The sequence below is a fragment of the Heliangelus exortis genome, chromosome 12, assembly GCF_036169615.1.
Source record: "Heliangelus exortis chromosome 12, bHelExo1.hap1, whole genome shotgun sequence".
In the NCBI taxonomy this organism is placed as follows: Eukaryota; Metazoa; Chordata; class Aves; order Apodiformes; family Trochilidae; genus Heliangelus; species Heliangelus exortis.
The window spans coordinates 11384409-11408953 of record NC_092433.1 but is presented as its reverse complement, the minus strand read 5'-3'; the positions used below and the strand labels follow the sequence as shown (position 1 = coordinate 11408953).

Here is a 24545-nt window from a genome sequence, read left to right as displayed (position 1 = left end):
TGTGGGTTTGGCTTTTTTTTTTTTTTTTGTCATTTTGAGGCTATAGTTCAGGAAAATTAATTTTCTCAAAAGAAATGTAGGGCATATTTCCCAATTAGAAATTGGGACAGGTTCTAAATAATGGATCAGAAAGCAAGCTGTATCAATATATGCACAACACTTTCAGATGAGTTATACAAGTGACTTGCAAACTCTTTACTCAGTCTGTGTTTATTTAGCATTTCAGCTTGGGTGTGTGCATTGTCTGGCTTCCAGAGTGTTACGGCCAAAATCCCAGTTGTGCATCTAAGGTAACTCCCAAAATAAGAGCCCACTTGTCACATGCTGAAGGGGCAGCTCTTAATGACTGTATTTGATCTGTTTAATAGTACCACAGATTTGTAGATTAATCTGTTAACATAAACATAAAAGCAAGTTTCCAAAACCTCACCCTTTTGCTTTTCCCAATACTTGACAACACAGTATCTTTCTCTGCTGCTTTTTGCTTCTTTTCTCTTGGCAAACCCGAGTTTTCTCTCCATCCGCCTCCCTGTCTAACAAAACAGCAGCCAACATGACAATGCCCCTGTTTGTCAAAGGCATCATCAATTATGTTAGGGACGGTGTGCAGACAGTTCTGGCTCAGAGAGGGCTGGTTTATTTGTGTTCTCCTCTTGACAGCAGTGTAATGAAAAATTTCAGTGCTGTATTTTAGAACTGGTCATCAGTCATGAAGTATCACAAAGTACCCTCTTGCCTTTTAGTCCCACTCCTGTATAGAGTTTGTATTGTCACAAACTACTGTAAAAAGGAGGAGACAAGGAAAAATGAAAAATAAATAATTCATACAGTGGATTCCACTCAAGTCCTCAATAAATCTGTCCTCTGCACATCTGTCTTTCCTATGTAATTAGACACAGACATAAAATATAATATTTGTTGTGATGATATGGTCCCTACTTCCAGGAAAATAACAAGTTCTCCAAGTAATTCAGTGGGCTTCAGGGCACCTTGCCTTAAATTGTCTAATAATACTGCATAAGATATAGCTAGGAGGCCACTCTGGCTATTTGATGAAAAGCAGGAAAAATGAAAAAATCAGCCAAAGTCTTCTGAATCTGAAATGCACACATGTGCATCTTCGGAGCATCTGGCCAGATCAGGGCAATTTTTAAAGCATGTCAGATGGGGGGACTGACTCAGCCAATCATGTTTCTTAAATGAAGGAAATAAGATAGACAGCTGTGTGTGTGGTCAGGGCTGATTAAGACAGACTTTGAACCAAGATGTGATCAGCCTTTTGTGATATTACAATTAAAAGTTCACTCCCTCTGCTCAGAAGTAAAAGGATGAGAAGCAAAGCTTTTCAGAGTGTGTGTGTGTGCGTGCATGTGCATCTGGGCACATTTTAATGTTCATCCCTTGTGCTTAGAGTAAAAAAGCTTGTTTTCCTGGAGACCCGTTTTAATGGGTCTACATGCCTGCATTATTTTTAAGCTAAGCAAAGGGTGAGTACAAAAGATGGTGCCATTTCAGGAGGATCCCTTAAGCTTCCAAATAAACCACAGGAAAGAGCCAAAGATACAGCAGCTTTTGTAACCATTGGTTAGGAAACGATTAGGCTTCCGAATCAAAGCTCCCATACAAGTCTATATCCAAACTACTTAATCCTGCGTTGTCACCCCCAATAACAGGCAGGTGTGTGCCTTGCTCTGGGGCTGTTTTCATGCCTTCCTTTCTTTTTTTTTTTTTTTTTTTTTTTTTTTTTTTCCCTTTACTGTAGATCTAAGCAGTATCAAAACAACCCTCTGCACATGACCTGGCTCTCATTCATCCCAGCTGCAAGGCATTGGAGAAGCAAAGGGACTGGAGGCAGGATGCTTCTGCAGACAAAAAGACTACCAGATTCACATTTACATGTCAAATTTCAATTTTTTAAAAATTTCTTTTTAAGAGAATGTCTTTGCAGTTTCACATTGGAGGGTCAGCAAAGGTGGTTTGGATAGTGCCATGACAACCAATTGTTATACAACTTTTTTTTTCCCTAGCAGTGATTAAGAGAGAATGCTGTTCATTATTATGACTAATGCTTAAAGACTCTTTCTGGGTCTGGGCAATGTCCTGTTAACTTTCTGGGAGCCTGAGGGGGATGTCACAGCTGAACCTAGACTTTGCTCTGGATGGCAGAGCACTCTTCAAGCGTGCTTTCTCAAAGGGATTAGCACAGCATTTCATTCAGCTTTTTCATCAGATTTCCTTTCCCAGCTCAGTATCTACTGTACAGAAGGGTCAAGTTTTGATCTCCCATTGAGGCTTTTTTTTTTTCCCTCTGAGTTCAAAATGGGAGGCTGAGGACTCAGTTGCTCTCACCAAAATAACCCATTCAGTCTGCTGTTTGAAGTTTTCCACTATTTTTCATCACTTGTCTAGTGGGTGGGTTTTTCATTTGGTGGTGTTGGGCATTGTTTGCGTGGTTTTCTCAAAGTGAGATGATGCTTTGGAACTGGTACATTTAAATCCTTACAGACAGACTAATCCAGATGTAGCTGCTCTCCAATTTATGATCAGCAGGCTGAGGTATGAGAGGAATGTACCTGGTAGTCTAGTTGTCTAATTTCTTATGTATTAGCAATGCTCAAAATGCTAACATTTTAAAATTAGTAACCAGAGTTGTTTTTAGGGTTACACAATCTGAATCATTTACTCAGACCACATCAGATTAAGTTGAAAAGCAATTCAAATTTTGCAACCTGGAGGATTAAGAAGAGGGCCTCTATTTTGCATCCAGCTTGAGGCCTTTCAGTTTAATATCAGCTTTAGGCAAAAGGAGGTGAAGAGGGTCCTGGAGGTAAAATCTGCCCTCTGTCAAACTGAGTCTGTTTTAGCCAAAACAACTCTGTGCTGGTGTTACTGTCACTGATAATAACCAAAGTAGTGACACATTCCCTGAAAATCCTCTGCAGAGGTTCAGCTCAACACGAAGAGCACACTTAAGACACTACCTGCAAACTACATGGCCCAGTATCTGGGCATCTGTTCTTTCATCATACAAAACACTACCCTACTAAGTTATTGTCATATGTTATTGTGGGAATTCTCCTCATCTTAAATAAAAGAGAAAAGGCACAGGCCAACCATCCCTCTCCCAGGTTTTTCATAGCTCTGGAGTTATATCTGCAATGCCCCTTCTATATCCACACAGGTACACACACGGTGCACCTCTCAGTCTGCTGTCACTCTGTAGTGAGATGCAGTGCCCTTTCCTTGGTGTGGCAAGTATTCACGCATGCCCTCACACACCTGTGAAATGTCCTGTTAACTTGAATCATGCACAGATAGGCTCATGCTTACCTATTTGCAGTGCTGCAGAATCAAACCCTGTTCTCAACCAAAAGAAACTCTAGTGCAGGCTGGTTATCCAGAATACCTCATGTCAAGGAAGAGAAACAGTTATCCTCTAGAGGACAATTCAGCTCATCTGTCTCTGCCATCTACATTAGACTGCAAAAAATCTTTCCCTAGAGGTCCCACTGTTTCTCCACTGACTGTACAGGCAGCCTAGAAAAGACATATAACATTCAGGTGGCTAACGTGGGATGGCAAGTATCTAGGCCTGAGCATGCAGGTGAGAGTGGAAACAATTGCATTTGGGGGCCTTCTTTCTGGCAGCAGCATCTTCCCAGGTAAAAAGAACATTATTGTGCTTGACTGGCATGGTAGGAATAAAGCTCTTTCAACAAGGCAAATTTCTAAACAGCTTTTCTTTTGCTATGCAGAGTATTGGCAGGAGGTACTGAGAGGCCTGTAACCAGACCAGACAAAAGGGTCAGGGGGAGAGTCAAGGTCTGATTTCATCCAGGCAGACTGGTCTAAGGTTTCCACACAGATAGGCTGGATTTTCAAACAATGTTTTTTCCTCTTTGCTGCTCTCCAGTGCTCCTTGGCTTTAGCAGTTATCTAGTATTACACCTGATGTTGGTTACTACACCATCACCCTGCCTGTTAAATACAAGAGTTCATACAGAGATTCTTTCAGGAACTGTGAGATCAAAAACTAATCTTCTGGCACAACCATTTATTCTCATTACAATATTTCCCTGAATCAAATCTGCTCAGAGTAGAAACAGGCATAGAAAGGGGTCATGGTAGAACACTATGGGATACAGGGATACAGGGTTAGATAAACTCACTCCCAGCCAGGTCTGATCAGTGTTTGTGATGAATGTTTTGAAACTGAAAAGAAGGTGGGGGTATGGAATCAGCCTATGCTGGCACTAAAATCCAATGGAAAGAATACCAAAGAGCAGAAACATAGGATGGGTTGCACACAGAAAATTTAAGCAATAGCACAAGCCATACAGTCTTAGGGAGAGGAGTGTTTGTCACCTGAGTGTTTAAGAGGTTCAGGAAAGCTTCAAAAGGACATGATGCCAATGACTATGAGTCTAGATGACAGAGGATGAATTTCTCTGTGCTGGCAACTGATGTCTGAGCTATTGGGAAAGAAAACTACCCAAAGAAAGAAATGAAATTATGTATATTGATGAAAATAGCAACCTCCCAAATAGATGGCAGATGGAATCAGATGTGTGAAGCCTGGCAGGATACTTAGGAAATATTTACACCAAGTAAGGGATACACGGGCTATGTTCCAGACTGGCTGGGTGCAAACTACCTTAATCATTAGACTGTACATATAAGTACCTCCATGCCTGAGTTTTTTCCTAACACATCCTGCAGAGCACCCCATAATACAGTTGTATAATCCAGAAATAAGTCTAAGTGAGGTCTGATGTATTTGTTCCCAACCATTATTATATATAGTTATGTGCACAGATGTTGCACAATCAAATGGAATTTCACAATACTACACAGGCACACACAGTCTTGAGAGATGCAGAAAAAAATCAGCTAATTGAAATGTGCCTGAAGAAAAAAAAAACCCCTATATTATTTTAAAAGCAAGCACATGAATAATGTACCTTTCCCCAGAATTCAATTCATTTGGAGAACTGAGGCAGTTACCACAGAAATAACGTGTGATGCCAGCAGGGGAAATAGACACAGAAAAACAGAAAACTGTAGTCTAGGAACAGAATGCAAAGAAAGGATACTAATACTCAAGAGTTACTTCTACATGAGTTATTGATTTCTTTTAATCATTCTTTTAATGATTCTTCCACCCTCTGACCCCAGCCCATGTAACAACACTTACGTTTGCAGACCTCAGCAGAAGACATGGGTTTCCCTCTGTCCCGGTAATACCCCGGTTTGCATCTTTGACACCGATGTCCCTCTGTGTTATGTTTGCAGTTGTCACAGACTCCACCACTGCGTTTTCCTGATGCCAGCCAAACACTCAGGTCAAAGTGGCAGCTATCAGCATGGTTGTGACAGCGACACTCTGGTGGGACATGAGAGAATATATTTCAGCCTTATATAAAGGACACAGCACTACTGTTCAAGTGGTGTAATGTTCCTACCATGAATCATGGAGGAAATATCTGAATAAAACACATTTCATCTGCCTGAAAACCTTGATTTCATGAAAACTAGGAACTGCAACACAGCATGAGAATCCCAGTAGGGTCTGAGAACCTTGGGTGTTTGCGAGCTCTGTGGTGTTCTTACATTAAGACAAGGCAGCTTGATGGTATCATAAGCTCTGCACGAAACTCCAGAATGCTAAAACAAATGAGGGGAGGTGGCTGCATGAAGAACAGATTTCTGCCTTGTCAACTCCACTTCCCAATAGCCCAGATGGGTCAACTGCAGTAAAACAACACACATACTGAAGTTTTCCATCAATGACCAGCAACTTATCCCCAGTTTCTGCAGTAGTACCATTAGTGCCTCCTGGCAGAGTGAGCATTCATCTTGAAAATCTGGATCAGTAACTCCCTCTCACTTACTTTTGCACTCATTTGGTGCCCCAGTTTTTCCATCTCCTGGCTTCCAAGGCTGATCATTGTAAAGGGGTGCACATTTCTCACAGTGGTCCCCTGCTGTGTTGTGTCTGCACACACACTTCCCATGGACCTGTCAGGAAGAAGAGAACATATTCAAGTAGCTATTAGCAAGAACATGATGGAGTACCCAACAGCCTCATGAGGAGGTGGGACTTCTCTGGCACAGCTCCCACACAGCTGCCTGTATCTCTTAGGAAACCCACAGAATCTGGGGCTGAAAAGTGTAGTTTTATCTCTTCACAGAGCCACTAATGATGACAGTAGCTTGTCCCTCTGTCTTCCAGTTTAAATTCATGTGGCAACAGTTTCTTCTTAACTCTCTGGCTGGCTATTTTACTATTACACCGATGAACAGCCTCTAGACTATTTAACTTGGGCAAGCTAATAAAGCTTATTTTGATTTACAAGTTTAGGGCAACAGTATGCAAAGAGCCTGAGTCACCTCCAGGCAACATCAAATACACTCTCGGCTATCAGGGCTGAGTCCCAGGAGTGCACAGCCTAATGGAGAGTGCTGGGCCCTGTATTATTTGGTGCTAACAGTGATCTGGGAATGTGAGTAAATATAGGGCAATAAATCACTCTAAATAACTAGATATAAATTGTTAGAAGAATGTGCAAGTAATCCCGAACCTCAAAGCACCATAACAAATGCAGCAGAAATAGTAAACCTTGAAAAAATACCGACAAACAGACCCCCAGAGAAACAATTCAAACCACATATTCTGTGAGACCAAAGCACTGATGTTTGAGGAGACACAGGTTCAATAGGCACCAACCTACTAATGAGTATGCAAGGAATAGGTTAGCAGAAAAAGCAGAAAAAACCCACTAAAATTAGACTGTGTAACTAAGAGCACTGTTACTGCAACTGGATAGGAAATTGTACCTTAAATACTGTGTTTAGTTTTGGACATTGTCACAGCCCAAACCAGGACAGATATCTTATCAGATAAATGAGAAATTGGAAGATGTTTAACAAAAAAGAGTAAGAGCTGGCATGGCTGAAGAATGGAGCTTTTCCACAAGCACTAAGAATACAACACCACCTAAGCTAGGAAATAACAGTTTACAAAATATTTGAAGGGGAAACAAAAAAGTACAGAAAGCGTCAAGCTGTCTGAGTTCTTTCTATGAATATTTGCTTGAAAAAATACTTGAAAAGAGAACTTGCTTTCTATGTATTTAGCTGTCTTCATTGGAACACAATAATGAATTTCAGTGATGGAACTATTCTAACATATGTCAATTCTGGAATCAGGTATTCACACCAGAAATCTGACCTTGGAAATTGAGTCCAGACTTCACATGCAAAGTTACTATTGAAACAGTTCCACTATAGACTGTAATTTAGTGCACAAGACTCTTTAATACCAAGCTACATCCAATAAGTGCTTTACAGAAGGAGGTTTTTTGTTGTTTGGGTTTTTTTGTGTTTGGTTTGGGGTTTTTTTTTGTTTTGTTGTGGTTTTTTTGTTTGTTTTTATTTAAGGGATTCCAGTATCTGTTTGTAATCTATTTGCCTCAGAGAAAGAATTCCCCTGAGAAATTCCTTGAGAAAATATCCAGCACCAGGAGTAAGAGAAAGGTAGAACCATCGCTCACGTTCTACACAGATCACAAGAGAAGCTACTTAGCAGTATTTCACATGCAAGATGACACTTGCAGCAGAGCAGGAAACACACAGAAATCAGGGACCAGACCTCTCTTCCTCTGTGCACTCTTGAGGATGCCAAGGTCTGTAACACCACTGTCACAGCTCTGGCCCACTGCACGGAACACAAAAAGCAGGCTGAGATTTCATTTTGACCAGGGTGTGAATCGAATCTAATCCTTTAATCTCACCATTAATGTGCATTACGTTTCTCCACAGTCGTTCCTGAAAGTCAGACTCTCCCCTTGAAGTTCTCCCTCCCCCATCTCACGTAGCAGGTAGCTTGAGATCAAGAGAGAACTGTTCAAAAGAGCAGTTGCATGAACGCTCTCCCCTGCCCCCAAACCCATCTCCCTGCAGCAATTTGCTCTCCGCTCCCCTGGTTTCTAATCCTCCCAGACCAGATATGTCATGGAGCTGCAGAGGGGATAGGCTGCAGCTGATGCCATTGCCCCTCTATGGCCAGCTGGCAGCTTTGCTGCTGCACAGAGCGGTTGGCTGCCTCCTCACGGAAGACTGAGCACAGACTTCAGGGTATGCATTTCTGTCAGAGCTCAGCACCAGTAAACCTCAGGAGGATACAGCATGTAGCACATTAAGTGATGCCTCCCCAGACCTTTGCACAAGAGCAGCATCCATGTTCGAAGCCCACAACAGGATGAGAAATTACAGAGAAAAGACAACAGTGCCAATAAGCAACAATGACAAACTTTTCCCTGTTAGGGTTTGGCTCTTCAGGTTTATAAATTCCCCCCTGCGGACATAATGGTTACTTTTCAGAAGCCACAGAACAGAGAAAAGAACTAGAGTGGGGAAAGATAACATAAGCCTATCCCAGAACCATAGATTTTAATGTCCCCAGACTTCAGGCTGTGTGACTTTGCAGCTCGTCCCAAAATGGATCCAAACCAAAACCTTGCATCCAGTCACTTCTTAGAAAAATGCTATTCTGTTTCAAGGCAAGATTTATAAATTGGCTCCCTGGGGGTTTTTAGAGATATATACACAATCTGTGCATTCACCATATAAAAATTATATTAAAGAACTGCTGAGATTGTACAGCTGGGGTACAGAATCAAACCATGCAATCTTGTTTTAGCCTTGAATTACGTGATCAAATATTGATTATTCCACAGGACCTTGTGCTTACAGTACAAAGCAGAGATGGTGTGAACACTCATGAACAATTGCTCAGAAAGTTAACAGGAAAATTCAACAAGAAAGGAAGAATCTAGTTGCTCTTCAGTGGTAAGTAGATGTGTTGGCTTCCTCATTGCCCACTGATTTGTTGCAAACTGTAGTTTGCAGAGGCTATCTAGGAATGGCACGTTGTGGGTATGACAGAGGCATAAAGGAAACTTCCTGCCTGTGATCCCTGCTATTGAACAGTTTCCCAAATATATGTAGCAGGATGACCAGCTTTGACAAAAGGGTTGAAAAGCCAAGCGGCCAGGAGGGCCACTGAGCTGGCAGAAGTGAACAGTGGAGCTGTCACAGAACTTCTTTTAGAAAGGGTTAGCTCTGGGGACTTTTTTGTACAGATTTAAGAACAAGGAAAAGGTAACTGATGGGTGTTGGGACAAAGGTGAAAAATAGTGAAAGAGAAAACAAATCTGCCATGTATTATCTGTGGATAGGGAGATCATGGAAGATTTTTTTCATGGAGACTAATCACAGACAGCATTCATAGGTAAAAGAACTAAGGAGGAGAGTGCAACATGAAGAACAAAAATGAGTTAGATAGGAGAACAGAGCAAAGAAAAACAGAGTAAGTATGAAACAGTAAAGAAACGTGATTCATGGATGTAAGTGGACATTGCAGACAGACTTGTTAATGCAGGAGAAACTGAGTTGTGGGAGAGACCTGCTACACTTAAGCATGATGTGAAATAAAGTTAGATGAGGTGGTTGCAAGTAAGTAGACAAATAATTTGTTCTATTAGAGAGGAAGAGATAGAAGAGGCAGCCAGAGACCAAAACACAGGAAGGAACAAGAATGAAATCCAGGAAGCTGTCAGATAAAATAGGAGATGGGATATCTGCTCAGGGAGAATCTGAGACTTGCACTCATTGCCAACACAAAGAGGGCACGTGTGTCCCTGATGTGTCATTCACTGCTGAGTTTTACATCTCTTTCACAAAAGTGGGTCCAAAAAGGCAGAAGATTGCACTCCCTACCAAATACAAAACTTCAGGATGCATTTGATCCCACTGGAACACAAAGATGACCATGCCAAGGTAAACAGTCAGAGAAGTACAGATTCAGGGGAACAACACTTATTTTTCTGTTCTCTAGAAAGCAGTGTCAGAGTTGTGAGGAGATAATGACCATTAAGGAGATGATTGTCAGAGAGCAGGAAGGAGCAGTTGCTCTTTATGGACTGAAGAACTGTAAGGGGAGGGTTACCATGGCCAAAGCTGTGCCCTTACAGAGGGTGTGAGTATCCTGAGCACAATGGACAGAGCAAGAAGTTGGTATTGACAGCCCCAGACACAGGAAGAGGATGAACTGGAGCAATTCTGGAGCAGCAAGAGACAGGCACAAAAAAAAAGCTCACAACATATGTTTGAAGTCCAGGAGGCAGAATGAGAGACAAGCTGCAATGTGTGTGAGAATCTACCAGGAGGGAAGCTACCCACACCACAGGAGCAAGGTCCACCCAGGAGGCAGACAGGGATATCTACAGCATCACTCAGGCACCACCAGCTGAGGACCGAGCTGAAATAGAGCCAATGGACAGCAAGCTTGGGTAGGATTCTCAGGTGAGGCCAGTCAGGGCTGTTAAGGTCCTTTTTATTACCTTCAGGACCCTGATAATAGTACTTTGTGTGCCACTGGATTAATGTAATTGGAAGCTTTCGGATATTTGACTACGAGGAGGCATCTGAGGAAAAGAATATTTCAGCTTTCAAGATCTGGAGCTGGCAATCCAGGTGGAGGGACCTTGAAAGCAAGGTATGAAGAAGAGAGGCTTACATGAGATTCAAACCATCAACTGGGAAACCTAGCCAGTTTTCAGCTTGATGTTGCATCAAGTTTCCAGTTTGCTAAAAATAATTTGTGAAATGTAGAAGTTTATAGGCTGACACACTTGCAGTTAGAGGATATTATTAGTTCAGGAAAGGAACAAAAATGTTATGCTATACTCCCAGTAACCATCACCTTGACTTTAATTGCTACTTGAAAGCAAGCTCTGTGTTCATGTTACGGTGTAGCAGCTAAATTCTGGGCTTTGGTTCCATGATTTAAAGTCTTCAGGGGAAATCTCAATTTGAGACATCTCTGCTTTCTTTACTACTTTCTATGCTACCACCTCCTGCATCATGGCCTGAATCATGTGTAAATTGGGCTGTGAAAACAAACCATGCTAAAAAAACCAAATGTTAAAACTATTATTTTTTTCTTGGCACTAGTATTTTTAACCTGGATTAATTCCCTCATCTGCCTCACTGTACAGCCGTGCTGTTACAAGTCTGGTATTGCTGCCAAAGGCTTTCATTTGTACATCTACCACCTGAGCACTTTGAGTCAGGACACAGAGGAAGTTATTGCTTCATGGATTTCAGTGCCAGGATGATCAGTTCTCATCATTTAGCTTGACCTGCTGTACTAAGCCATACATTTCATCCAGTAGTTCTGCCATAGAGCTTAGTAAGTTCTTGTTGATTTATAGCAAATAGTGTAGAACTATATCCTGCTTCCATACAACTGTTCCAAGAAATTACATGATACTATTCACCTTTGACTACATGAAGTTTCTTCACCTGGGTTCTGATCCACAGCTGAGAGAGATAGTGGTAATTTTCCATCTGATTGTCCTGCAATTTTTTGATTGTTTTAAAGTCTGTTCAGTTTCATACAATACCTGAAGCCTCTTGCTTTCTCTCTGTCTGTTTCATTTCTTTTGCATTGTCCTTTCAGTAAATATTGTGGTTGTTACTCTTTCTCCTGTCCTAGTGTCAGTCTATTTTGGAGCTTTTTTCCTAGTGAATGAAGGTTAAACTGGGAAGCCTTCCAGAACAGAGCAACTGCTGCTGATTCGGAGAAAATGTTTGTCTTTGGGCTCTGTGTTCACTTTGTAATGTCGCCAGAGAAGATTTTGGATACAGCAGTTTGCAATGACATCAGAGGCTAGTCCCTTACCTGCTTTTAGTAAATTGACTCTTTTCTGGGTTATTTTGAGTGGTTACATACAACAGTGACTGCTATTCTGCTTTGGTTCTCTTACAGTTTAAATGGCTCTGTTATCTCTCCAAATTAAGAGATGTATCCATGAAGATTATAATAAATCTTCAACATCGGGTCCTGACAAGAACACATACAACTTCTGAGAGACCAAATTAAAAGTCCCTTAAACTTTCTCAGATTTGCAAAGACATAGGAGAATGGGTGGTTTGGGAATAAATCCCAGATTGCAGTGCTTGGTGTGGGTAGATTGACAATTTAAATACCTAAGCAGCAATGAAAAAAAGCCATTACTTTCCTATGCCACTTGCTGGTTTCTGGGAAAAGGCCCAGTAAGTATATATGTCTTACAACTAGTACATGTGTGGGTGCTTTCTGAGGGAACTGAATTTCCGTTTCATACTTGGTCACTTTGGTAAATTAAGTCTGAGGGAACTTGGCAGGGATAAGTAGAGCTGGAAAACTTGGGGCAAGGCCACCTGAGCCCATACAGGGTTTGGACTCCATGGCAGTGAATGAATGAGCTGCCACTGATTCCAAATTCAGTAAATAGGTAAAAACAGTGACAGGGTTTAGTTGGATATTCAGACTAGCACCAGTAAGCCCTTTTCTGAAGAGTAACAAAAGAACAGGATAAACAGACCGGAAGAGGTACAAAATTCTTGCTTCATGTGAGGAAATCTAACTCATCCGGTGACAGTTTCAAGGCACAACTCCATTCTCTGCCTGAATTCCCTTCCATCAGTCTTTACACATGCTTGGCTGTGCCTTAGCCTACATTTCACTCTGATTTTTTATTGTTTTCTTTCTCAATGCTAGCTTGATTTTTATTCCTTTTCAGGCTAAGCTTATTTTTTACCTATGGTGACGTCTCCACTACAAATCTATAAAAAACTGGATACAGGTAACTGCTGTCACAGTGAAATGCAGCCCCTGAGTTACAGCAGTTCACCAGCTCTTGGCTTAAGAGTGGAGGAAGCAGAAAGGGGGGAGATGCTCGGTATTTTTATAGGTGAATGCCTGGATCACAGCATAATGAGTAAATGGCACTATTCAAATCTGAAAGTCAATAAGACCAAATGAGTTCAGCCTTATTCAAGGCTTTGTGCTTCATACTACTGAACAGTCTGGCCTGACTGCCAACCTTTGGTGTAGAAAGACCCTGAATCAGTTTTCAGAGGAGGAGGAAATGGAGGAAGCTCTAGATTCTGATATATGAACAAGGGTTTGTGGATTTAAAGTTCAGGCATAACTGGTTAGCACACTGTTAGCTCAGGGAAGTTTGGACATGACATGTCCATTCAACAGGCAAAATGGTTTTGTCATTTACTTTGTAATAAATCTGACTACCTCCAGCAGCTGTCTGGAATTAGCTGGGTTTCTACTGGTTAATCCATGGTGGCTCTAGGGATGTTAGGTTGACAATCCACTTCCAAAATGGGCCTGTGAGCTCTTCTCTGGATTTTTACATCTGTATTTAGTGAACTTGTCAGATGCAGAGCTGCCATTCAAGGGAAATTATGTTGAGTAATGGAATAGATGAAGCCAAGATAAAAATAGCTTTCTGCAACTTCTCTACAGATAGCTGCAGCTTGGAGAGTGGGAGAAGGACAGGGATGAAAACAGCACTGGGCCAGCCAAATCTATAAGGAATCTGGGAACAAAGAAGGGCAAGAAGGTCCATGATTTTGAAGGAAACTTCTGCACAGCAAGGAAAAGATTCTAAGCACTAAAGGGTGCAAAGCTAATCCCCAGGACTCTTCCAGTTCAGTAAGCAAAGCAAGGCAATGAAGTATATCTAGAACTTTGTAACTCTTGCACTAGGTAACATGAACCCTATGCAAAATTTCTCCATATTTTGTGTGCACCTGCTGCCTAAGTGTAAAACTGCAAACTCGATGCAGCCAGAAGGTGCAACTCCAGAAAGGTTTGCTTAAATTACTGGGAGATTTATTGGGAACAAGTGAACTGGCTGAAAGGTCTTGAAACACCTTGGTAAAAGACTGAAAACTTTTTTCCTAATAACAAAATTTGCTTTAGCTTTCTCCATTATTTAGCCTCCATATAGTATCCATCTAGCAGTATTAGAAGTATTAAATGGAACAGATTTCTTTAAAGGGTAAGAGCAGACTTACAAGTTAGCACAATTAAATCTCTTCCAAGACCTAAGTGCAGAATGATCTCAAGTTTTGGGCCTATCCCATGGCAAACAATTACAGTTGTTTTCTACATGGAATTGCTTTTGTTTTTGTTAACTACAAGAAAACAAACCAAACAACATTATGGGAGGACTCTGAACTCTTAACATACTGAAAACTCCTCGTCCTTAAGCTTTTCTGTGGAAGCCTGTATTTTTTCCAGCATTTTATTTTATTACTTGACAGCAGCCCAGGAAAGATGGAGCTGCTCTTTCTTCCTGCTGTGGTATCACCCACACAAGTCACAAAATAAACTGTGTGTCATGAGACTTGCTTTCCCCCTGTGTTCATTAAAAATTAGATGTGGCCAGGAATGAATCAAATAATTTCTGGGCATATAGTGTTAGTTTCTAACATCTGCTTTCCTTGTCCTGTTTTAGTCACCATGTGACTGAAAGTAGAGCACCTTCCCTGTCTCTGAGGAAAGACTTGCTAACATCTTTTCCAGTGTGACTGATGTGGTGTATCCACCCCTCCTGTCTCCTGGGACATGAGTCACTCATAAAGTGCATTTCATCAAAACTATTTCACCTTCTGCCCCATGAAGTCACTGATGGCACAAGAAGATTCTATTCCCTTGTGACTAGTGGGAAAAAAAATATCCAGTCATAGTTTACAATGGTTATGCCAGTAATATACACAATATTGTGTTTTCATTTTCTGATGGGTGGTTTATTCTTCTGCCATCTGTAGTCATTTAGCATGATATTCATCTGTTTGATTTAACTATGCATATATTCAACAGTTTGCAACAGGGGGGATGCACTCTTTACACAGCTTTTCTCCACACAGCTATGTATTAAGTGAGTCTATATTTATAGTTAACTGAATATGATAATATCACCTAGTGCTAGAATACTGTAACTGAATCTTAGATTTGTACCACAGATGGAACTGATTCAAATATGATTTTGCAAATTCTGTGAAACTCATGCAGTCCTTGTTATCTTACAATATCTATGCTGAACCTAGAAAAGTTGAAAGGAAGGCAATGAATACACATTCCAAAAGAAAACAAACCAAAATGTAAAGTGTACCATATATCTAAAGGGACAGAAAGTAGCTGAAGGTGTATTTCTTGAGTCTGCTATGTCTGAGAGCACCAGAGACCGAAGTTCTAAGTTATTTTGGTTTTCAATACCCATTACAGAGACAGCTTTTTTGAACCAGTCAAGCCTTTGATTAGTTTAAAGTGGCTTGAATTCTGTCTGTGTTTATATGTACCTGAGTATTTGGTTAGCATCGTTTCCCTGTGACTGTTAGAGTTCTTCTCCATAATACTTGCAGCTAAATCAGAAGAAGACAGCAGTCATTCCCCCTGAATCACAACTTCTGACTATGCATAAAAACACACCTTGCATCTTCTGCACATCCAGGGTCAAATGCAAATAAAAGACTGAAGAGGGAGAGGCTAGTCATAGCACTGTAGAATAATCTTCCTACAAGACTTGGCTTTTTTTTTTTTTTTTTTTTTTTTTATTAAATCTGAATTCTTTTAAGCTGAATGGGTAAAAGTGTGGAAATTCTTTTCACATCCTGAATGCTGCTGCCTACATAGTGAAAGTAACAAAAACATAGAAGGATGCAATCCTAAAAGTAAAAGCTGAAACCCTAAGAAGGACAGAACTGCTCATATCTTGAAAGCTCAGAAGATCTAAGATTTGAGATCTGCTGCTGTAATTCTGGTCAGTGCAGTATTTGCATTAAAGAAATAGCTGAGTTCTGTGTGGGCATATTGACAGGATATTTAATTAACTATATCTGGGATTGGAACTCTATTTCAATAACAAAGCACTTTCACAATTTTTAGGCATTTTGAGGTGCAGAGTTCTTAGAAGGACTCATCTTTAGCAAGGACATTGATACACATGGAACTGCAGCAAGGGTTATAGGAAAATGCTTTAGGTTTCACAAATGTGGATTGACAGGGAAGCATGGACAGGATCAAACACAGAATGTCCAGTTAGGCTGAGAAATCACAAGAAGGTAACAAGTCTGGTAAGTTTGTGAATGTCTAGAACTCACCACATTTTCCATGACTCCTGTCCTGTTGGCAAGCTCACATTCCTCTGCGTGCCCATTGCAAAAGCAGCTTCCCCGGATGATCAGGTCATAAATAGCATAGTGGGAAAACCTCTGAGGCTTCTCTACCAACCCCGAGCCATGGCATGGACATTCCTGTCTTTTTAACAGGAGGAGGCGGAGGTTGGTGAGTTTCAGGAGATCTTGAGCCTCAGGACTATAGGGGTCTTCGATCTTGCTGGCTGGACTTAAGGCACGATAAATCACCTGAAAGACAGAAGACCCAAAAATAGATATAAGACAGTAAAAATCCCAAGGCAATGCTCAGGAAAAGTAACAGTTCCTGTTTAGAATACTCTACATAAATTGTGGGGCTGTGACTGATCCAAGAACACCACATCTGAGTTACCACCAGCTGGCCAAACCACAGCAAGTGACTGTGTACCTGGTTTTATCCTGTCTCAGATGTGAGAGACAAAATCCCTTAGTTTAAACATCTCTCCCTGGTTTTATTGAGCCATTACTTATTGCAGTTCAGGCAGCAAGTGATATCTTGTCAAGTGCTGGTTACTTACTTTTGTTTCTGAGCCAAGTGACAACTGTGTTACTCAGAGAAATCCAAGATTATTGGCATAAATGCAGTATTAATGGCATCCAAATTTCTCAAAGCATTTTAGGAACATGGCTTTAGCATGAGTTCTAGACTCAGGTGAAGTAAGGCACTAAAGGGATCTGTGAAAGAAGTGGAAACTGTGATCAGACTTTTGACTTGGTCACTTCAGTTACGTGCTAGACAACACAGCTTGGCTTAGGGTGAGTAAGCATTGCAAGAATCTTCATCTTCAACCAAAGCCAGGCAGTTTATTCATTCGAAGTAGCTACACTGCAGTGAGCATGCAGGGCCAAAGGTGCTTTGTGCCTGGTGTCTGACTGTGGATTTTTACTCTCACCACAGTTCTCGAGAGCTGCAGCAGTTTGGTTTTGAGTGCCACAGTTCTAATGTGGTGTTTAGCAGTGACTAAAGGGACTAAAGGTATTTTAGCTCATGCTCCACTCTACCCTTCTGTGTCTCTCAGGATGTGTTTGTTTCTGTTGCTCTGGAGCAGGGTTTATAGTGCAGGGCTGCATCCCAGTCCATGTCAGTGAACCAGAAGCTGGCTGCATTTGTTCCCAGGCTTAGATGTTCTCTATGGATATGTTAACTCCAATTTGACAGCTTGTTTCTCCTCTGGTTGAGCTTTTCCATCATGGCAGAGGGGTCTGCCCTCGGGATCATTTGGCCCTGCTGTGTAAGTGGTGACAGTGTCTAACTCCATTAGCAGAGTGAAAGCTTTGTTTCCATAGGGATTCCCTCTTTCTCACTCTGTATTTGTGTTTTTCTATTTATTTCTTTCTAGTGAATTGAGTAGTTTAAATACAGCATGGAAAATACTTTTGCTCCCTTTTGCTTGCAGGAGCCCATAAAGAGCTCATGATACAAGCCTGCAAGGTAATTCTGTTGTATGTTGGTGGCACATGGGGAGATAATGACAAAATAGCTCAGGCCTTTCCATCCTAATGTCCACATTCTCCTGGTCAATGAAACCATGAGCAAATGTCCCATTCTGCTTTGTCCTGGTGCCCAGCATTCACCTTACTGGATTCATAGGACAAAGACCAAATCTCCTCTGTCTGGTTCCCCTAATCCAAGGTGATCTGGTCTTCTTAGTGGAAACTAGTTTTAGGAACCTTCTCTCCTTCTTCCCCATCTCCTGTGGACACCACAGAGGTAGGGTGGTTTCTCAGGATCCTGAGTACCTTGTCACATACAGATACACATCTTCCTCCCACATGGTCACTGAATCCAAGACAAAGGCTGTGAACTGCATGGAACTGTTCTGCAGAGCCTGCTAAGATTAGAGATCTTTGTCCTTAGAACAAGCTACTAGGACATAAATGCTTAAAAGTCCTCATGAAACTGTTTTAAGTTGGCATAAAACAGAGGAGCCAAGGGTAAAGTAGTCTGTTCAGTTATCAGTTTCCACAGGCTCTGTTCTCACAGTTGGGCTTCTTGTCTGTGGCTTCTCTGATACCATGCTTAGTAAAAATGGTATTTCCTTTTTGGCAAGCTCTCCAGATCATACCTAACAGATCACTGCCTGACCACATAAATGCTAGAGGAGCTTTGCTCCAGGACAAGATATCTGAAGAAAGGTAATCAATATGTCATTAGCTTTAGAAAGATCTGCACTGATCCTGCCAGTGACTTCCTTATACAAGGCTGGGCAAAAGGCTGAATCTTTTCATGTTCCAGAGCTCCCTGTTGCAAACAGCTATGGATCTTTGGAGACAGACCAAAAGGGTGCATGAGTTGAAGAACAAGAATTTTTATGGGGTGTTTCTGAGAGAAATAACTAGATAATTGCCAAAGTGTATCATTTTGCTGCATGTCTCTGGTATTAAACTTCTGCTTGATGACACTAGTCTTGCATTGTGCAATGTGAACTATGAGGGGAATCTTGTGTGTTGCACTGCATTACTAGAAACTTATTTTTATGCAGTATGATAATTTAAAGAGATGGTTTCATGTTTTGGGGTCTTCAGTCAATTATCCATCCTTCCCATGTCTTAACTGGCATCCAGATAGCACCGACTTCTTTAGGCAAAAGAGCAGCTGTTGGGTGTTCTTTTCTCAGCACAGGGCCATTTGCTTTCACGAAGATGTATTGTGTTTTCTTCTTTCCTTGACAGATTGGAAAAAGGTTGGGTTCCCTGTGGGTTTATTGTTTTGCAAATAATTTAATTTCTGGCCTTGCTTCACTTGAGGGGAGCTACTCTGGCATTTTTCATATCCTATTAGAACTCTGAACATTATTTGTGAGTAGAGATGTTAATAGCTTGGATGTCCCTTAGGGATTGTGGCATCCTTTTAAGAAAAAGCAGTATTCCATTCCAATTGAAGTACAAGAGTTTGCTTGTATGATTAATTCATGACACATTTCTGTCTGGAATAAGCTCAGTGGTGAGGCTGGATTTGTTTGTCCTTATCTTTCCCAAGGCAAGAATTGTTAAGTGTTAAAGATCTGATTTGGGTAACATAGCACTGGTGAAGTCTTTTGGGAGAAGCATTTATATGTTCTTCTTGGATTCAACAGCTACTATGAAATTAGCCTTCCTCAGCTTTGTAAAACTCCAAGATACTGGGGACTTATTTAAACAAAGACATTTTGTATTTTCAATCAAAGCAATTATGCTGTGCCAATATAAGTAGGATTAGGTAAACTGCTATTTGCACAATGGTTACACAGTTTTGTTTAGTATTTGAACCAGTTAAGTAGAATTATTTCATATATGTATAAAAATGGAAAATGAAATCTGCCTCTGTCTTTTGTTCTGGAGAACAAATTCTGCTTGAAATATTTGTTTATTAAAACCCTTGAGCACAAGGAACAGTATAATGTAAATACCATATCTTGACTAATTTTTAACATTTGATTGAATGTTTTTTCTCACATTAAAGTGCCAGTCCTTAGATCTTCCTTTACATACATGTTGCCCTACTGTCAAGAGCAATATGTTACAAACCATAAGTTATATTTTTTAGTTCACCATGTGTACTGATTCAAATAATTATAGAGTGACATGAATTTTTAAACAGATCTGATATCTTATTTTATGTGCCCTGAATAATTTTTCTGTACATGCATAGTTTACCTAAAACCAACCAACCAACCGAACAAAAAAACCAACAAACAACACCACTAAACTTTCTTTTGTACTAAAAATACATAATTATATTTTAGATAAATGTATTTGGTTTTGTGGGTCCCTATGAAAAAATAAATCCTCAATGAGGAAGCAGATGGGTTCTGGCTGTATATATGGGTTGATAATTCTATATGACACAGGGATATATTTTATATCTGTAAAAAAGAAGAGATGTCACTGTGACCAAAATATAGATTTGGGAATGTGACTATTTCTTCAAAGCCCCAGCACAATTATTGGATATAATGTTCAGCAAGTAACTTACTCTTTGTGCTGTTCTGGATTGCCAGTGAATTCAGTAGGAGCAGAAGTCTGTTTATGTGCTAAATGCCCTTTTTTAAAGTGAAATATAGGTATTCAAGTACTTCATGGATTGGGGGAAAAATAATAAATTTTTATTGGTAAAATTCTCTTAGATTCCCAACGCACTCAATTTTAATAATAGGTAAAAGATAAGAGTTTGGCCTTCTCAACCATTTCTGCATAAATGTTTTAAAGATTTTCTGAATACATGAGACATGGGAAGAAACACTTCATCTTTTCACTGTGCTGTCTGTTCTTTTTCTTTTTTTAGTACACAAAGTTTGTGTTTCTGAAGCCCATGAAGCAGATTCCTTCTATACAGATAGATGTTTGGCTTCTGCCTTTTGCAGAGAGGCAGAAATAGGATTTCTTCTCATTTCCCAGAGATATTGTACAAATTTGCAGTTTTCCATTATATTAAGATACAAGACATGAAGAGAGTGTAATGAAAAAGAAGTGTGTTCTCATAATTAAGATGCAAGCTCTGAGAAGAGTTTCCCATGATGTTCACTGCAAAGCTTTTCTCATCTAATTTAATCTCTATCTGTTAGCTCCGTGTAAGCTATGTTCTTTTTTCTGTAACAGACAATCTCCCAGTCATTTTTCTAAACATCAATGTACAGCTTTTTTGACAGCAGCACACACAAAGCTGCAGAAGAAAATCTGATGTTAATTAAGTCTGCTAAGAAATCACCTTAGAAATCCTTCTGTTTCCATTAAACTGTGTGGAAGTTGAAGGTATTCAGCACTGCTATGGTCTCTACCCTTTGTGGAAATACATCCTAGATCCTGAGTTTCCCTTATAATCAGAAGCTGACACTAGAGCTGAATGCTGAGTAGGACATTCATGCTTATCTGCATATCTGCTATCAAGCGCATATTTGTCATTCTCATTTTTACAAGTCCATCAGCTGTGCCTCAAAAAGATGGTCTCTACTCTGTCCTCTCATGACCTTTCTAAGAGCAAGGAAGTTTGAAGAGCATTGTATAAGTGTGCAAAGCTAAAAAAGGTAAGCTACTGTTAAAGGATTGGCTTTGCTGTACACAAGTTGGCACAGCTTCATGGGGGGTGATGCTTTATCGCCAGTCAAGAGGTCGTCTTCATTCCAGAGACAGTGTCTCAGATTTTTGATTTCTTGCCATATGTTTTGCTTCTCCATTCTTGATGCAGATAATTCTGTTTTCTTAACTTGATCTTCCAGCCAGCATTAGTCAGAAACGATGTGGACACAACAAAGGTTCCCCCTTGCAAGCTTATAGCCTAAGGTCAAGGAATATGAGTAATAAATGGAGGGCACTGCCAATGCATGGCCTCCTACAAAAGAAGATCCTTGTGCAGAACAATAATTTAATATTCCAAATCATCCTTAAGCTATGTTGATCACGTTGCACACAATCAGGTTAATGAGATCAGAAATGCCTGTGTGCTTATACTAGGCCCATCAGAAGGAAGCTGCAATAAAAACTCTCATCAGTCCTAAATCCTCTTCATTAAGAGATTTTCATGTGAGTTGATTTTGTTCTTAAAGGAATAGTAAACACAAGAATTTTTTCTACCCAGTGGCAAATATCCTCTGATTTATTTGATGGACCCCTTGACTAAAATGAACTCTTCCATCTTGTGGTACAGTAGTCTTTTCTAAGAAGCAGTCTCTTTCCTGTTTTGAAATACTGTTCAGAGAACAAAGAAAGTCCAGCTATTCTCTTAGCTATTAGAAGGACCATTCTGACAATTTGGGGGATAGTGGTTTTTAGTAAAGATCCATCTCTTTTCTGTCCTCCCAGTGAAGAAAATTTAGAAGCCAGTGCAGAATATGATAGATTGATAAATAAATAACTGTTTGATTTTTAAAATTTTTCTGGTCTGGGTAAACTTAGCTACTACCAAGACAGTATTATACTGAATGCATCCTGTATTTTCCAAACCAGAAAGGGTCAATGTTCCTTCAGTTTGCATTTGCTTTGAGGTTATTCCAGTAACCCAGTCAGTGTGGCATTAATATTAATATTTAGGCATTGCTGCCAATATGATGATGGGGAAAGAGTACACATCTGAAGTTAGAAGCAGACAAATCTGAAGAGTTTTATGGACTTTTTCTCTTCCACAAAAAAAAAAAAAAAAAGAAAAAAAAAGTCTTCTGTAGGTACAGGCTATCCACAGATGTAAATCTATGTCTGTGTAAAAGGGCAAGGATAATGGGGAAAAGCAGAATGTTCTATCAAGCCAGATATTGTAGTTGAAGTACAAAATCTGTCTATTGGGCACAAAACCCTTCAATCTGGATACAGGGAGTGGATAAAATTCCTTCCGTTCCACACATCACCACCTTACATGGGGCTGTGTGAACATTTTGCACATTCCCACAATGTGCTTTGTCCTTTTTCATTACAAGGAATGACGTTTGCTCTGAAATGGCAAAGGGTGGCATAAGGAGTTCTGTGATGCAGACAGCTCGTCTGGGAACTGGATTGAGAACCAGGAGACTCATTTCACTCTCTCTGCTGAATTGTCAGGAGAAGTTAAAACAACCCATCACTGTCAGTGTCAACCAATGTCAACCAAGCCATATAGTCATGAGGGAGCATCCACTTCTTATAAGTGGAGCCATTCTTATGCCTACGTCTTGGCTAAAATCTAAGACATGGACAGACTTAGCTGAGTCTGTAGTCTCCCCATGACACTGTTGTGTGTCCACACACCAACTGTAGAGCAAACAATTCAGTGTTTTGCTGGAGTCTGAAAATTATGACAATGTTTCTCTAACATTCATAGCATCTAGACAAGATTTTTTTCACAATTGAGACTTGAAAAAAAATGTCATGGCTGCAGCTGCATGGCTCCAAACAAGAGAAACAAAAATATTTAACTATCTGCTCCTTTATATGTTCGGGAAATGTAGAAGCAATTCTTAAAAAAAACCACAAAACAAAACCAAAAACCTACTGCAACTTTCTGGCTGGTTTTTAAGATTCTGTGTCTCTGAAATGGCTCAGAACAAACCAGGTCAGAGTAGGACACTGGGTGACCTCCTAAAGTTCACTTGCCAGGGATGGGAATGCTGGGCTGGTCTCATGTCAGTTCACATTCCCTTCAGAGACAAATCCTTGAGCCCCTTAATTCTTCCTCCAGGGAAGCAGGACCTGGCAGTGCTATCTGCTTGTTTACACTGCTGGTGTTAACTGCTTCCTCTCAACTTGCCTCTGCATTTTATCTCCTCTACAGTTCAAGTTAAAAGAAATGCTGAACAGACAGCCCTAGTCATAACATTTGGGCACTTACCTTCACTAGTGACTAATCCCTCCTGGAATTCTTTCCGGCTGGAAGTTGAATAACCCAAGCATCATGCAACTTAGAGAGGCCAGGCTTGCTGACTGTGGGACAAGTCATTGCAGTACAAGACCTGCCTGCCCTGAATCTTAGCTACTAGGAATTCAACCTTGTGATGCGCTGAGCATGGTTCTATATTAAGTCAGCCCACTGCTAAATGAGATCAGTCCTAAGAAACCACTGAAGCCTCAGTGGTGATATCTTGAATTATTGATGCTGCCACTTAATGAGGTGTACGTGTGTCTGTAATATCTTCTTTTGTTTATCAAAAGGTGATGAATACTGTAAAAGAAAAGCCTGAGAAAAGACAGCAAAAATTTAGGTCCTTGGAACAGGATCACATCCAATCCACACGGAACCCTGGCCCTGGCCTGGGTTGGTGTCTGTGTGCAAGTGGTCCCCTCTGCAATAACTTGCTGAGGGAGTCCCTGTAGCTGGAGAAGTGCAGGAGAGGTCTTTAGTGTCACTGTATAGGAAAAGGCCTTCTATAGGGCTGTGGCTGACTGTGGCTTCTGCCCGAATAACCTGGTGTCTTTTGAAGAAGAGAGAACTGCATGAATCCCATCACACCATCTCTTGATCTGGCATTCACAGAGTGCGGTTAGAAGAGTGATTAAAGTCTTTTAGCCACAAAGTGAGACCACTCATCTTTGACAAAAGGCACTGCTGGGGACTTCTGTCCCTAAAGAGGTCACCACAGGATGCAAAATGGAGAATGAACAGGTCTCCTGCAGAAGGCACAGTTAACATGTTGCCATAGAAACAAGTTACTTAATTCAGGCATACACAATTCTTCAAGCCCCCAGTGAATTCCACTAATGGGTTTATTATATCACACTTCATTGGTGTCATCTGTCACACAGACACTCACATAAATGAACCAGCCTTTGATTCAAAGCTCCTTTCCTCTAGCTAGACCCAATAGGGGAAGGGTGTCCTTTTGGGTCTGGTGGTTATAAGCAGGTCAGTGTTCTACCCTGCTTTGCATGCTAATGTCTTTCTTTCATGCAAATATCATCTTCGATGGAGGAGAACATTTGCTTTCATTTCCTGATATTCCAGTTTATTACAAATGTGCTTTTAATCTCTCAGATCCTTGAGTGCATGTGCTGTCAGGATGCAGGTTGAAATATTCCCTGTTTCCCCCATATGATGTTTG

At 40.6% G+C, this 24545-nt stretch overlaps 1 protein-coding gene across 2 annotated transcripts in view; it reads right to left on the bottom strand.

Moving 5' to 3' along the window:
- The window catches only part of LOC139801580 (netrin-4-like), a 45454-nt gene that overhangs the window by 9381 nt on the left and 11528 nt on the right, over positions 1-24545 (bottom strand). The window contains exons 3-5 of one of the 2 annotated variants that reach the window (XM_071756006.1): positions 16015-16275; positions 5892-6018; positions 5195-5383 (exon numbers count right to left, since the gene is read on the bottom strand). In XM_071756006.1, coding sequence (XP_071612107.1) covers positions 5195-5383; positions 5892-6018; positions 16015-16275 — 577 coding nt within the window. Of the gene's footprint in view, positions 1-5194; positions 5384-5891; positions 6019-16011; positions 16276-24545 lie in introns of both variants that reach the window. The other variant, XM_071756005.1, reaches the window with a different exon arrangement.